We start from the raw sequence: 16,098 nt of genomic DNA, 5'->3' as shown, positions 1-16,098 counted from the left end.
GGGGGGGGGGGGGGGGGGGGGGGCAGGAGACAGAGAGAGAGAGATGCATCAGCTGGGGGCAGTTATAGGCATAAACCCAAAATAGGCCTTGAACTCATGCCTTCAGAGCTAAGTTCACCTCAAGAAACCTTAGTCCAGTAGTTCTCAACCTTTTAAGACTCAAGGCCCCCCTCAGAAAATGCCATCTCTTAGCCTTCATTCAGTTTTTGAATACATAAAAATAGTAGAGCCATTCTTCTGTTGTAAAACAACTCAGAAAGACGAGAGCAGGTCCAAATGTTTGTGACACCCTGGATTCCTATTTGAAATCTCTGGGTTTATCTTGTGAATCATACATAGGTATTTGCACACTTAAAGATACCATGCAACATTTGCAGCATTAAAAGGATCCAATGGCACCCTGGTTGAGAATCATGGCCTTAACCATTCTGCCTCTGCATACCATTTGACATCTTTAGTGCTTAACTTCAAATATTTCAGTTTGAATATTAGACACTTGACCGTTAGTAAGAAAAAGATGGGAACAGAACACAAGACCTCCACCTCCAAATTTGTGTGAAAAGATAACCACACCATAAAACTAGAACTTTTTGGTGTCCCTTCTTTCTCTATCAACACTGTCATATTTGCACTTTTGGCCAAGAACCTTCATCTTTCACTCCACTTATATAAGCAGTGGTAACAAACACCAGTCAAACAGCACTGCAACTCAAATTCAGAAGTTACACCCCACATTGTGGCTAATGTAGAAACAGTTTCTTGCTAAGTCAGAAGGCGTTTTTAAACTAATAACAGCTTAATAGGTGATATTTCTCTGTACAGCACATTTACCACTGGCTAAATCTATGCCAAAAATATCACTGCACTGAGAGGCATGCAGTAGTGGAACAAAAAGGTGCGCCCCTTTTCTGTTCTTTCACGGCAGAGGAAATGGATTGGTTTTAAGACTTTATTTAAAAACATGGACACATTCATTGCCTGCGAAGCTCTCTCAGAAAGATTAAAGGGCATACCTTGACCATGTCAGCACCCTCACACCTAGACTCAATGTGACCCTTTGGCAAGGATTTTATGAGCCCTCTTGGCCACATGCCCCATTATCTGTAGTTTTTGATAGCAGACCTAGATTATGACTGAACTGCATCATTCTTGTGAAATATAGTAATAGTACAAGATCAACAGTAAGCTGATCCCAGTCTATCAAGCACCTTGATTTTCTGAGTAACATCAGAATTCTGCTCTAAAATCAAGAGGAATCTCAAAGCATATATATATTTGCATCATCAGTTGTTAGTGAAGCAGGATACCAAGGACTGTATTCAACTCAGCCTTTTCCATAAAGTTGTGGCCAAGTAGAGCAAACAGATTAACCTGAAGGTTAAATCATGGTAGCATTTTGTGCAACTTCTTTACCACTATATCAAAAAAAATCTTCATCTATACCATGCGTATCAGAGATATGACCAAGGGCCATATGTCCTGCAGAGCCATTTCACCCTGCTTCCGGGGCTTTTGGAGAGGCTGGGGCAAGCAGGCACAGGGCCCACTGCTGAATTCCTGGCTACAGACCCCCTATCAGGAAGGCATGGCCTTACAATCCAGATCCATTGCAGAGCTCTGAGAGCATTTGGTATTCCTGACCTATGCCTAGCATCTTTAAATGCAAAGCTTCATTCTTTAAGTTAAAATTATAGGGGGAAAAAAATCGTTGGGTTGCAGCTGAACCTGAACCATTATTTCAAACAGGTCTCAGCTTTGCAAAATGCCATCAAGTACACCCACCCACTTCTAACAGGTAAAACAGCAGAGATTTTTCTTCCCATTGCAGTAAAACATAGGCAGAAAGACTGCGCTTGAGTCAGCAAGTTTTAATGACAATTTTGCAAAGCTGAAATAACTAGTGGGATTTTGTTCTGTTTTTAGTACAGAGCACCACTGAACAACACATATTCCAGTTAAAATACTTCAGCTTAATTATTTCATTCCAAACTGTGCCTTTAGAAAAGTGGCATACTAAGAGTTCTTTTACTGATTATACATACACCAAGAAACTTAACATTTTCCCCTCCTTCAGCATAATATCTACCTAAAGAAAATCAAGTAAAGGGAACTTCATGCCTTTCACAAGCAAACCAGAGAAGGGAATACAAGGCTGTATTGTTTAGCCTCCTATGATTCTTTCTGCATGTCTTGATAGCAACAGAAGTCTGGAGTCACCCTTACATAATCAAGCCAATGCAATTTTGATACTGTAAAATAAAGATTCCTTCTGGATTAAAACAGTTTGGAAAACTGCATCCAATACATTTTACTTCCCCTGGCACTGTTAACTGCCAGGAATACCCTGAACAGCAGTTCTGAACAATACTTGCCTAAATTAAAGAGATACATTTCTCTCAACCCTACACCTCATTAACTTCAGGCCACAAAAATCCCTCCCAAAAGCATTACCCAAAAGTTTCCCAAAATACAGACTGTGCCATCCCCTTTAAAACACCCTCAAAAGTGAACTACTGAATAGGACAAGCGTGCACACAATTTTTACGTCATACAGCATTCTTTATACGGCTGCAGCACAGTGAGGCCTCCTGATGCTAGGTACCATACATGTCAAATCAAAACTTTATAAACTAAAACAAACAAAACCCATAAGGAAAGCACAGAAGGGAAGCTGGGGAAGAAAGGGACACCCCGCTCCTAATTCAGGCCTGAGGGGGTGCGAGTTGCCAGGCTGGCAACTCTAGATGGGCAAAGTGCCTGCCGTCACCATGATCATTTCTCACATCACTGCCACACCTTTCCCCAAAACTTCCCCATTTAATTAAGTCTTATATAAACTTATTTTTGTAGACACACTAGCAAAGTGTTTGGTTATGCTTTATCCTTGAATGTAGAGATACAGTCCCACAAGTCATAGTGCTAAAGCAAAGGATGCCAGGGCACTGCAAGGTCCCATTAGGTCCTCTGAATGGTACCATGAGGTGTGGGGAGACATGCAGGTAAACTAGGCAGATAAGCCAAGCTCAGGCTTGTCCCTGCCTGGATGATGCCCCACACTTATTGTCCAGGCCCTGTATAAGGAGGCAAGAACTGAAATATGAATAATTAGTTTTTGAAGTTGGATGCCATTCAATTCACAAGAGTTCTGGAGGGGTACCTTGAATCCAATAAGGCTGAGAACCACTGTGCTAAGCCATCACAAAGCAGAAACGGAGTTATTTTTAACTATGGTTTTCTCTAGCTTCCCTCACTTTTCCTTTCTACTGAAAGGAAAAGGCCCAGAAGTTCCAGTTTCATTTCTCAGTCCGTTTCACTAATTCATACTTTAAATCAGCAACTTTACTTAGCTGATGCTGAGAAATCCTTTGCTTTCTGTTTCAGAATCACTACATGACTGCTGATCACTGTTAAGCAATTGCTACATTCCTCCCCAGCTACAGCTGCATTCAGAGGAAAGATGACAGTTGCCAGGTACATAACTGAATCTCATCCCTTAACAGGAAAAGACATTCCACATATTCCTACACTAAGGTAATGACATTCCCTCCTCCTGGTTGATGCTGGTCAGCATGGTAATCACAGATTCCCTCCTACAAGACAGGTACGCTGGGGAGGACGTCACCAGAATACATCAGAACCACTGCACAAGATGTTGCAGTTGATGTCTCCTGCTTCCCACAGAAGGCTGTGAGAAGCTCAACCTGCCTGAAAAGAGGAGCTCTTCTCACAGTCGTCTTACCCCTCCAACTCTCTACTCGCTGCCACACTTAGTACTTTAACTTTAGCGTGAGAACCGCACCAGTAGCCAACAGGACTCTCTGTTACAGCCATGAGGTCCCAGTGACACCTGGAAAGGCACTGGCTCCAGCCAGCTGACACGGTCCTCACAAGACAGTGGTGCTACCTAGTGCAGGGAGCAGGGGGGACAACCTGACGTGCCCAAACAGACCAGTAGTGCCCAGGATACCGACACCAGGGCAACAAGGCAAACAGACGCTGCACTATAAGGACTCCTCACTTTCCTCCTCCATAGCCCCGGGGCCAACCCAATGGTGGGGGGGAGCTAGCACGGCCGCTCACTGAGGCCACACCCGGAGCTGCAACAGACGCCCACGTGCGCCTGCCCCAGCCCGGCCCGGGTGCCCGGAGGGGAGGGAGGAAACGGGCCGCAGGGCTCCAGCAGGCGAGAGCTTGGCCCTACCCCAACGACGCCCCCAGAGTCTGGCCCGGCCTGATCATGTCGGTGTGAAGGGGAAGAGGATCATTCCCGGCCCAGCCGGGAACGCGGAGCCTCGTGGCGCCAGCCCAGGCCAAGCTGCCCCCTGCCCCGCGCACCTGTGTGCCGGCCGCGCCGGGCAGGCCGCGCACGTAGCCGTTGCGCAGCGCCCCATGCGCCGCGATGCTGCACCCATTAGCGCGCGCCGCGCCACCAGCCCGCTCCATCCTCCAGCCGCCGCTGCCGCCCGGTCGCCCCGCACCGGAAGCCCTACCCGAGCGCGCCGCCAATCGCGAGCGGCAACGTCACCGAAGGCGTGGCCGCCTCCCCGAAACCCTGAAAGTGGCGGCAGCGCCCAGAGCGAGGGGGCGGGGCCTTAGGCCCGCTGCCCAATGAGATTACAGTGTCCCAGGCCGAGGGAGGACGAGTCATCGATGAGGCACGCCCAATCCCGGGGCAGAAAGCCGGCGGGAGAGGCCCAATCATCTGGTTGGGAACCGACTGGGTGAAGATCTACTTCGCAAGGCGAAGGCGCAGGGGTGGGCGGGATGTGAAAGGCGCTTTGGCCAATGACAACAGAAAGGACGAGGAAGGAGCCGGAGCCCAAAATAAAAGGCTAGCCTTTTATAATACAAGGCCGAGAGGCAGTGGTGGGCGGGTTCGGCCGCCGGGCGTGAGCCAGGTGCGCTGTGAGCGCGGGGCTGCTAGGGGCTTGTGGCGCCCCCTGCCGGGCGGGCCCACGGAGAGGCTGGGCTGGACTGGGGAAGGGGGCGCGGGGGCGGGCTCATCCCGGCTGCCGCCTGCTCCTGGGGCTTGGCAAACCCTCCTGAGTCATGCGGCTTCGTGAGGGCGAAGGGGAGTTCTGCGGCCTGGGGCAAGGTGGATCCTCCATGGCTCACCAGGCTGAAGTTGGTTCCTTGTTCCTGGTTCCTTATTCCAGGTTTTGGTTAGTTTTGCAGTTATCCTTACACGATGAAAGGTTGTTAGAAATGAATTGCATCTATCACAGAGTTAGGATTTCATCCAAAATGTGTATTTACTAATAACTTTGTACAGTAATACCATGTTTCAAATTCATAACCTTGGAAAAAAACCTGGGATTAGACTGGGATTATGAGGCAAAATCCTCTTCAGTTCACCCCAAAGCACACATCTTTGCAATGGGAGGACTCTTCTGAAGGAGCCTGGGCCCAGTGCTGCCCATCCCAAAGCTTGGTTTCTGCGCGGCAGGCTGGCAACTCACATAGATTCATAGACATTAAGGCTGGAAGGGACCTCACAAGATCATCAGGTCCAGCCACCTGCCCAAGGGCTAGAAAGCCAGCTGGGATCAAAGGATCCGAGCAAGATAGACATCCAAGTGCTTCTTGAAAGTGTCTGGAGTAAGTGCTTGCACCACCTCTGAGGGGAGTCTGTTCCAAGCCCAGGGGGCTTGGACAGTAAACAAGTTTTTCCTAATGTCCAGTCTGAAATGGTCTTCCAGTAGTTTGTGACCATTAGACCTTGTCTTCCCTTGAGGTGCCCTTGTGAACAGACATTCTCCCAGTTCCTGATGCACACCCCTTATATACTTATAGGCTGTCACCAAGTCACCCCTGAGCCTGCACTTCTTCAGACAGAAGAGTCCTATGTCCCTCAGCCTCTCCTTGTAAGTCCTGCTCTTTTGTCCTCTAACCATGTGTGTGGCTCTCCTCTGGACCCTTCTCAAGCTTCTCACGGCCTCTCAGGCCTGAATTAAGAGCTTGGGTTGGGTTGGGAGTACCAGTGGAAATACTTTTCCAGTCACCCCAGGTGACGTGTCTCTGCCATCAGGGAACATTCCCAAAGAAGCATGGGCAGACCTCTGCCCAGCCCAAAGCTGGGCTTTTGTGAGCCAGGCTCCAGGCCTGTGTACTCTTTACATAGCTCCAAATAAGCAGCTAGTTTTGGGCTGGGATTATGGGTGAAAATCCTTGTCAGGTCACCCCAGACCATGTCTCTGCCATCAGGAGACTGTTGTGGAAAAGCCTGGGCACAGCATTTCCTGACCCAAAGCTTGTTTTTTACATGCCAGCCTGCCAACTGCCAGCCCCCAGACCTGTGTGCTACAGTGCTAGGAATAAGGAGCTGCTTTTAGGATGGGATTACAGGGCAAAACTCACTTTGGATCACGCCAAAACATATGTCACCACCAAGGGCTCTCCTGAAGAAGCCTGGGCAGGTCCTTGCTTGAACCAAAGCTCCTTTTTTGAGTGCCAGCCTGCCAGTTAACATCCATCCTGTAAGGCCTGTATGTTGCTGTTCAGCCAGGCACTAGACCAGTGGTCACCATTCCGGAGCCTCTTGAGGTTGATCCTGGGCTGGGGGTCTGAGCATGCGTGTGCACGCCTCCCCCAGCCCAGCAGGTCAGTTGGTGAGGGGGGGAAGGGGCAGAGGCCTGCAGGGCATGTGCAGCAGGGCTTGGGCACAAAGCCCAGCCTGAAGCAGAAGCCGCTTCTGCTGCACACAGATGGGGGGGCATGTGTGCCCCTCACAAATGTGGGGCAGTGCTGAGAGCTGCAGCTCTGAAGTAGGTAGCAGGGCTGGAGCAGGGGCAGGCCTTGCACAGCCGGCACAGGGTGGGGTACGAAGCCATGAGCGGCTCGTCCAGGGGGCATGGGGAGGGGGAGCATGCAGCTCAGGAGAGCATAGGGGAGCGCATGCCCCCGGATCTGCCCACAGGGAGGGCCAGGACAGGACAGGATGAGGTGTGGGCTGTTCCTGCCGGGCTGCTCCCGGCTGGGCTGTGCAGGGCCAGGTGGCAGCGGCGGCACTGTGAGCAAGGCCACAGAGGGGGACCGTAGCCCCCCCGACCCCTGCTCCCAGCACTGCAGCCACCTGCCCCAAGTGCAGCGTGGGCCAGGCCCAGTGGGAACAACCCAGCACAGTCTTCCTCCCTCCTTATCCCTTCCTCCCCACCCCTGAGGACATGGTGGCCAGGGATTGGTGGGTGTGGGGGAGGGTGGCTGGAAGGGTGCGCCAGCCTGTTCCAGCCGAGCTGGCAGGTGGCTGTGGCGCTGGGAGTGGAGGTTGGCAGGGCCTCGATCTGCCACGCCTCACCCCACGGCCCTTTCCCCTCCCCCATCCCTTCCCCACAGACTTACCTGCTGTGGGGGGGATAGATCTTGAGTTCCTTTTAAATTCCAAAATTGATCTCTGTACTAGATGGCAGTAAGAATGGCTGTGTGCAAATATATACCAACTTATCTAATTTACCTTGAGCTCCCACCCAGCAACTTAGTAAAGTAAATTTGAACTTGGGTGTTCTAATGTGAACAAACCTGTCCACTCATAAGCAAATATTAAATTAAAACAGGTTTATTACAAAGGAAAAGTGGAAGGCTGACCCAAAAAGGATTTTTACCTGTAATCCCAACCCAAACTCAGCTCTTTATTTAGGCCTCAAGGTCTGTGAATTGGCAGCCTGACACGCAAAAGCCAAGCCGAGCTTTGGGGCAGACAGGGCTATGTACTTGATACATTATATTATTTTACATTTTTTTTAGTAAATATACACTTTGATTAAATTCAAACTGTTTAGCTTGTATAATTCATTACTAACAACCTTTATGTAAAAGATTAGCTTTGAAAATAGAAGCCAGGAACCGAGAACAAGGAATCAGGAATAAGAAAACAGGAACTGGGAATAAGAAACCAATTGCAGACTCATTCATTGCTTGGAGTCTTCATGCCAGCACTGGAACATCTCAAAAACATCAGTTGCAACTTGTCCCCAGGTTACGGGAGAGATCCCCCCTGGCCTGCACTGTGCTATGGACAATAACAGTTATTCAGTTGACCCTGCAGATACCACATCCAGCAGAAAGGAGTTCAGCATTATGTCATCTCATGCTTCCCCAAAAGCTGTCTACACGTTACCAGATCAGTACCCCGTGGACCAGAGGTGCCAACTGTTAAGCCTACCTGGAGCCATACTTGAAAACACAGTTCCAAAGCCTGGAGGCCTTCCAACTAGGGGTGGGAAACTTGTTTAACAACTGGGCGAATAAAAGACAATGCTGTAAATGTAGCATCTACAGTGGGACTGAATCTGTCCCGTTAACACTTGGGTCACCGAGGCCTCACGCATAGAGGGAGAAGGCTGATAAGATCAAGACCCCTACAGAGTGCATAATGGTTCAGCAACACCCGCAAGGCTTGGGGTGTGGTGTAAGCGAGGAATAGAGCCATGCAGTCTCCACTTAAGGCTAGAGGTGCCCTGCAGAGGCATAGGTGAGCTGAGACGGGCCTATTAGCTTGAGGGCTGAGCTAAAGCAAAGGGAATCCAGGAGGGGCCTGGTAGTGATTTCCACTTAAGGCTAGAGGTGCCCTGCAGAGGCATAGGTGAGCTGAGACGGGCCTATTAGCTTGAGGGCTGAGCTAAAGCAAAGGGAATCCAGGAGGGGCCTGGTAGTGATTTGCAGGGACTCAGGCTCTTTCATAACAGCCCATGGCCAGCCTCCCTTACACTATCTCTAATACGAACAAGGCATGGCAGGAAAGTGAAGAAGGGAGGGCTACATTAGAACCTGAGCCAGGCAGGGAACATGTCATGGCTGCCCCACTGGCCAAGAACCTACTACAGTTATGTATACGGAAGGGAACAGCAAACAAAAGGGAATCTGTAGCTGTGCCCTACCTTTGCAGCTTCTCAAGGCAGAACAGGGGTAGCAGGAGGCTTTCTTCAGAAGATTGAGGAGTGTCAACTGAAAGGCTTTTGTTTAATTTTACTTTGGGGTTTGACATTCCAGTTTCAACTTAAAAGGCCAGTAGAGAACTGGTGGGAAAGGGATATTCTAACAAGTCAAAATACAGACAGGTTGAAACAGGCTGAGCTGTGGTTTTTTCAAACCTAAGGTGAGGGGAGGGGACATGTTAATCTAGAGTCTGCTCTCAGTCACAACAGAATAAATACACAGTAACTTCACAGAAGGCAATCAAGTTATCCCAAGTTTACACACACAGATGTGAGAGTAGCATCTGGCCCCTTGATTCTTCTTTAATTGTCAGTCTTTATTTATAGGTTTTGTGGCAATGCCCAGGATCCCATTGTATCGAGTGCTGCACACAGATAGAAAATGAGTTTAATACACACTTCTGACAAAAAATAACTCCTCATGAAAGAGCCAACAGTTTCATCCTCCTCAAGGGAGGGCTGAGAAAGCTGCATATCTGGCCTCAACCTACTTATAAAGGTGCTTTCTTGTTCTGTTTATTTTGTGAGGCTGCCTGGCAAATAGGGGTCCTTGGTATTAGATGTAGGTTCGGATATGGCATCAGTCAAATGTAGACTTTTGGGCAGCCACAGGTGGGCAGGAGTGGGACATTGGACATTAAGGGCATTTTTACATGTGGTTTGGGACGCAGCCCCTGGTGCTTTAATTAGCAAGCTGTGCTACTTAAATGCACCTGCACATCACATGTATCAGCATCCCCATGCTGAAGAAGTGGTGGTGGGGCACTTTGAACTAAAGCACATTGAACATGTTTTATTCCAAAGCGCCCCGCAGCCATTTTTTCAGCACAGAGATGCAAGGGGACGCTGATACACACAATGCAGAAGGCTGCTGGAGTGCATTGATTTCTGTGCTCCAGCAAACTCAATTAATCAATTTTGCTCCTACACTCTGGATTTCCAGTGCATCGGAGCAGGCTCCCCGCATATTGTTCTCTCTGGCTTAGCTGATTCTCTTGCTTACTCCAGGTGCTCCCTCCCAAAACTCACCTGTCTGCCACTAAAGCCTTTATGAGTCAATATAAGTGGTTGACTTTGCCTGGTTTCTCTGTGTAGTGAGATGGAGCCTTAGGCTAAGGCAGGGTGAGCCATCTCCTCTCTCACATTCCTCAGGCAGGAAGTCAAACACAGGCTGCAACGAAAGCTGGGAATGCCTGTGTTCAGTATCTGGGGCCCTTTGAGAAGGACCAGGATAGCTGCTCAGAAAATGTGCAGGCAGGAGGGGTGGTGGGGGAGGGAACACAGCAGAGTTCTGAGCCCCCTTCCAGACAAAGAGAACATGAGAGATGGGAGAGCCACTGAAAGGAAGCGTCTCTTGTAGAAACCAAAGGGTTAATGAAGAAATGAATGTCAAATTGAAGAGAAGAGTCAGTCACTGAAATGTCTGAGTGAGAGAGAAATAGTGCACCATGTATGGGAGAAAATAGCCCTGCGGTTTGGCTAGGTAATCACCATCTCTGCAGGCCAACCACACTGCTAGATAGGGTGGAACCAGACATTGCCTTTGTGCCCTTGTAAGACAGCCTGGGGCTCCTTGTTCCTTTAAGATAAAAGCAGCCGAGCCAGGCAGCTCTGGCAACAAGTGCAGGTTGCTGCACCTGCAGGCAGCCTGCTGACCAGAAGTAGGCAGGGCCCTGGAACCATATAAACCTGAGGCTTGGGCTGGCAACATAATCTAACCTTGGCTGGAGGGTTAGGAGCTGCCCAGGGGTGATAGGCTGCCTGTGGGAACACAGAGGCTCAGGGAGTGCACAGGGAGCCCAGGTGGAGAGGTATGCCAATGCAAGGGGTGAAGGCAGGTTTGCCCTCTTAAAGGGGCAGAGGACTGCTTTCACTACTTTTGTTTGTTATAGCTAGAGAACCACTGAATTCATGGCAGAAGTAGGGTGCACTGTGGCTCCTTTAATCTTGCAGATTCCCCCATACCCTTCTCCCCTGCTGATTGGTGGAGGGGCCCCACTTGTGGCTCACTTGTGATCAGCAAAGACCCTGATTTTTTTTAATTAAAAAAAAAAAAAAAAAAAAAATCACAAATTCTCTGATAAAAAAAAAAAATCACAAAATCCATGGTTAAAATTAAATGCCCCCCACAGCCCTGCTGGTGTCCCTCACCACCCTCAGCCTACAGCCTTCCAGCCCTGCTTGTGCCCTTGGCCCCGCCAGCCTTGCCCCCAAAGGAAGGCAGCAGCTGCTACAGCAAGAGCACGAGCCAGTTCCCCCCCTGCTGCCTTCCTGCTGCAGGCCCGGGTGGGGTCAGCTCCCAGTGGCAGTGTGTATTCCGGGGAGCAGGGGGGACCCATACCCCCCAGATCTGGGGGGAAGGGTGGTTGCAGTCTGCAGGCTCATGCTCCCCAGGCCCTCCAGAGCACAGTGTGTGCAACCCAGTGCAGCAGCACATGGGGGGATGCGCACAAAAGTTGCCTGCCAGTGCAAGCTCCGCTAGTCACACATGCTATGCTCTGGAGGGCCTGTGGGAGGGCAGCAGAGTGGGGAGTGCAGCGTTTGCAACCCAGGGTTTGCAGCCAGCCAGGCACTCCGGATGAGGGAGTACGGGGAGGGGGGTTGCAGTCTTCCTGCTCCTGGCTGGAGTGCCTGGCCAACTGCAAACTGCCCCCTCTGGCCAGACAGTGCCGAAGCTGGCTGAGGGCTGAGGAGTGGGGGAGGTTGCAAACCCCACCCCTCCTCCTGGGGAGAGTACCCAGCCAGCTGTAAGCCTCCCCATTCCCTCAGCCAGCTTGAGTACTCTCCAGCCAGGCACTCTGACTGGGAGGGAGGGGTTGCAGCTGGCCAGGAGTGGCAGAGGCTTGCAGGCAGCTGAGCACTCTGGCTAGGAGTGGGGAAGCTGAAAAATCCCTTTCCTGCTCCCTCATCCCCTAGCCAGCTTCCCCAACCCCAGCCCTGCCCTATAACCCCCAAGCCCCCCTTACCTCCAGCAAGAAGAGTGAGCCTAAAACAGCCTCCAGTAAGTGCGAGTATTGGTCCCTGCCCTTCCACCTCACCATTCCTCTCCGGGCAGGGTTGAGGGTTTCCCCGCCGCTTTTGCAAACAGATCTTGGAGGCTGGAACTCAGACAGCCTGCAGAGCTCTTTGCTTTGCAAAAGGGGGAAATCCACAGGTTTCTCTTCTAAAAGGGAAAATCCGTGTTTTCTCTGATAAAAATGGGAAGTCTGTGGTTTTCTCTGTGTTTCCCTGGGAAATGGAAAACCCAGATCCCTGCTAACCAGCAGGGAAGTGAAAACTGCAGTTTTAAATATGGTGCTGTTCTTGCCTCCCGCCACTGATTGGCTGAGGGGCCCTGGACAGCCCTGCTGTTTGCTGCTGACTGGTGGGGAGACAAAAAAGGCACCAGGCTTAAAACCATGGTTTTAGCTTACCTGCTGATCAGGAGGAAGTGGTGGGGTCTTCTGCTAATCAGCAGTAGGCGGGGCAAGGGAAGAGGTGCACGGGGGGGAACATGCAAGATTAATGGAGCCACTGTGCACTCTACTTCCACTGTGAATTTGGTAGGTCCCTGTCACGGGCATCTCCCCAGATGAATGGCCAGGCCGCAGTGAAATGGCAGAATGCTAGGCCATAACACAGGCCTCTGGACGGGTGACCCCTGTCATGCTCATGAGGCAGGGAAGTCAATCGCATCAAACTGCCATCGAAGCAGGAAGGAAATTGCAACATAACTGGCTAAGCAGAAGAAAATGAGGGGACTGCTTGAGGAAGGGGCTACTGACGAGTAAACAGAATCCTGGCAGGAAGGTAACACAATTGGCCAGTAAAAATAAGTGAAAAAGAGTAAAGGTATAAAAAGGTAAAGCCACGAGGCCCTGACAGGGGAAGTTGAAACCGTAACTTCAAGCATCAAAGGGCCCGCGGACTGATCACCCGCGGGGTTGCCCCCACCCCCCGGCACTGCCTCAGGTCGTTCTTGAGGCCTCCATGAAAAGACTAACGTTCCCAGCCATGAAGCCGCTCCTTTTGTTTGCTGTAGTGGTAAGCATGCATGTAAGACTGTAGTCATTTATGTTTGTATTTGTCTGTCTTTCCTGTAAAAGACATGAGCCATTGACCAAGTCTGGGTCTAGGGTCTTGGCTAGCCGCACCAAGGTCGTCCGCGATCTTGAAAGCAAGGGGCCTTGACCTCAACCCCGTGACTCAACGGATGTAATTTCCCGTTTAGATGTTTGTAGTTATTTTGATTTATTATGTTTTGATTGTTAAATGACCTTTTAAGAAATATGAGCCGTTGACCAGGTCTGAGACTAGGGTCCTGGCCAGCTGCACCAAAATCACTCGTGGTTTTGAAAGCAAGGGGCCTTGACCCGAACCTCATGACCCAATGGACATCGCTCCTCAGCTTTGATTGCTTGATTATTGTATGTTGTCATAGATTTGTATTATATAGGAAATCATTTGCTTGAGTTGTCAATATTTTATAGGATAAAGCCAAATAAATATTGCATATTAATCATAAGCTGCACCCTCATTGGTGTCCAGCCCACCGACCTAGCCACAACTGGGCATTTTCAACCTAGTGCGTCAGTCCCTAGTTATAGCCTGAGGGCTTATAATGATGTTGTGTTTACACTGGTGGTTTGGGTTGGGACTATAGGGGTGGTATAAGGAGGTCCCATTAGTGCCTGAGGGGCACATGATCACCTTGACCCCTGCCAGGGGCAGACTGAAGGCTTGAGCTACTGTTGAGCTCAGAGAGGGGCAGAGTGTAAGGCTGCAGAGCCAGACAGAGGCCAGAGGCCTGGCTCCTGAGCAGGGCACCACCAGACAGGGGCCAGGGGCACAGTCACAGGCAGTTGTTGAGCCTGGAGTGGGCACAGTGCTACATTAAGGCCATGGAGCAAGACGGGGGTCCAGTGCCCAAGAAGGGTGCAACAAAACGGGCCTGGCACCCAAGAGGGGTGCAGCCACACAGGGGCCACAGGCTTAGCAGACAGGGGCCAGGGGCCCAGCACCCAAGAGGGACAAACCAGAGCTAGTGCCTCAAAGCCAGGTCTGACACAGTGGGCCCACTCTGCCCCTTTACTCTCTGGATTTGGAACCACACAATTAACCTCTATGGCTTGAGGTGCTCTGCAGAGGTACGGTTATAGAGAGAGGTTCAGCGAGGGGCCTGAGGACCAGTAGGGTGCTAGGCATTGGTGACACATAGGGGTTGCCCACAGGTGCACATGCACACCCTGAGCTTGGTGGTGCACCCCCTGCAAAAACTGCTGCCAGTGGGCGGCCGCCGCTCACCACCCCCCGCCTCGCCACTGACACCACCAGAAGCATCTATGGGCAGTTCCCAGTCGTCACTGGCCACTGCTGACACTGCTGGCGGCATCTGCGGGTGGTTGCCAATGGTGCTTGCCAACCCCCCTGCTGCCAACACTGCCGCAGCCTGTGGGAGCTCCCTGCTCACCACTGCCACACCCTGCTGCTGACACTGGCACTGCTGCCTGTAGGCGGTCGCCATGCTCCCTCAGCCTCCGGGGGCACACAGCATTCATGGTGCCAGGGAACCCTAGCAGGGAGTTCATTGGAACCAGGGCCATGTGAAGGCCCATGGCCAACATGAGGGTTCAGATGAAGACACTCCAAAGTGGAATGCCTTCATTAACTTCTGTCAGCATGCACCAGGAGCAGGGCTGTGTTGACGCAGCATAGCCCTCCCCTTATTGTTATCTTCAGAATGGGAGGGGGAGAAGGAAGGGGAGGGAAGTGTTTGAGGTTTGCCTAGCCTGTACTGGAGGTGGGGGGGTAGTGGACTGGAGCCCCCTTCTCCGAGGTGTCAGTATTCACAAATACTCAAATTTTTAGCCACAACAGAAGGCAGTGATAAACTGTGTCACTTTATTGCAGTCAGCGTCTGTCTGTTTACTGCAGGAAGGCACAGGCAGCTCAAAGCTGTCCTCATGCTCTCCTGCCACCCACCCCAAGCAGGGGCTCTGTGGGCTTGAAGGCCTAGTCCTGTGCATCCTGGGAATTCTGGGGCAGGATTAGGCCCCTCGATCCTTGGGAGTGTCTGCCTCACTTCCCCAGATGCATCCCAGTGATCTCTAGGGATGCATCTCAGTAAGTGGGGAAAATCAGGGTTTCCTGCTTATCCAGACACATACCCAGGGTCTCATGGCATTTTAGGGCTTCACCCCAACACAGGGCTCATGTCTGTAGAGGTGCTGAAGGATTTGCAAGCCCAATCAGGGTGTTTACACTGTTGGGATGTGGATTTGCAGCAGACTGTGCATACAGATACAACAGCGAGATAACCAGCTGAAGCTTGGAACTGAAGGCTGCAACATGCATTCACGCATTGGACAGCTGCAGCTCCAGGGCAGGAAGCCCAGGAAAAAAGGGAGAGGTCTGGGAGAAAGAGTAGCTGAGGGCTGTGGGAAGAAGGTCTGTTTCTGAAGGGGGCTGCTACTAGGACAACTGCTTCTGAGAGGACTACTGGCAGAAGAGTGGTTGCTGAGTGAGATGCTACTGAGTACCCAGGATCACCTGGATCCTTTACTAAAGGAGCAGGGTTTGTGCAAAGCGGTTCCTTTCCCCACTCTTTAGCTCCCTAGGTGCAGGGATTTACTGGGAGGGACTCAGAGAAATGGATTGCCAGAAAAGGTTTTCTGGGAGAGCTAAAGAAAGTAGCAGGGAATCATTGCTTTGTGGGAGCTCCAGCAGAAAGCTCAATAAAGTACAGCCGAGAAGGTGTCAAATGCGGGGGAGCTACCTTGGGGAAGCTTTCGGGGATGCTGTGATTGTTTGCAGGTATCCAGGAAAGACTGGAAAAGGGAAGAAACCCTGGTCTCAGGAGCAGCTGCATCTTTTGACCAGGTGACAACATTGCCACACCTCTTCTGAGGCAGAGCCAGCACCTCTCCATAGGTGCTCAACTGCAACCATCTCGCAGTTCATTGATTTGCTGCTGGCTGACTGATTCTGTGGTGATCTGGCTGATTAGGTGTATATGCCTGTTATAGGTTGCCTGTGTGCTAAGTTGATAACATAATTGCTTTTGCTATCTGCTAAGTATTTCCTTCTGTTTGCTGGTATAGAGTATTATTGAGCTAATTGAAAATATTGTGTTTGTTATCTATGTGATGTTTCATAGTTTCATAGATAGTTTCATAGATTAAGGGTCGGA

The 16,098-nt window shown here is 50.7% G+C and overlaps 1 protein-coding gene across 1 annotated transcript in view; it reads right to left on the bottom strand.

Moving 5' to 3' along the window:
* SPTLC2 (serine palmitoyltransferase long chain base subunit 2) overlaps nucleotides 1-4,468 on the bottom strand; it is a 160,912-nt gene extending 156,444 nt beyond the window's left edge. Inside the window, exon 1 of the mRNA XM_019518731.1 lies at nucleotides 4,336-4,468. Coding sequence (XP_019374276.1) covers nucleotides 4,336-4,443 — 108 coding nt within the window. The 5' untranslated portion in view covers nucleotides 4,444-4,468. The remainder of the gene's footprint in view (nucleotides 1-4,335) is intronic.
* Between the last annotated feature and the right edge of the window lie 11,630 nt (nucleotides 4,469-16,098).

This window comes from Gavialis gangeticus, unplaced genomic scaffold (genome assembly GCF_001723915.1).
Source record: "Gavialis gangeticus isolate Ggan-Ray unplaced genomic scaffold, GavGan_comp1, whole genome shotgun sequence".
Classification (NCBI taxonomy): Eukaryota; Metazoa; Chordata; order Crocodylia; family Gavialidae; genus Gavialis; species Gavialis gangeticus.
This window is presented reverse-complemented; position numbering and strand designations above follow the sequence as displayed.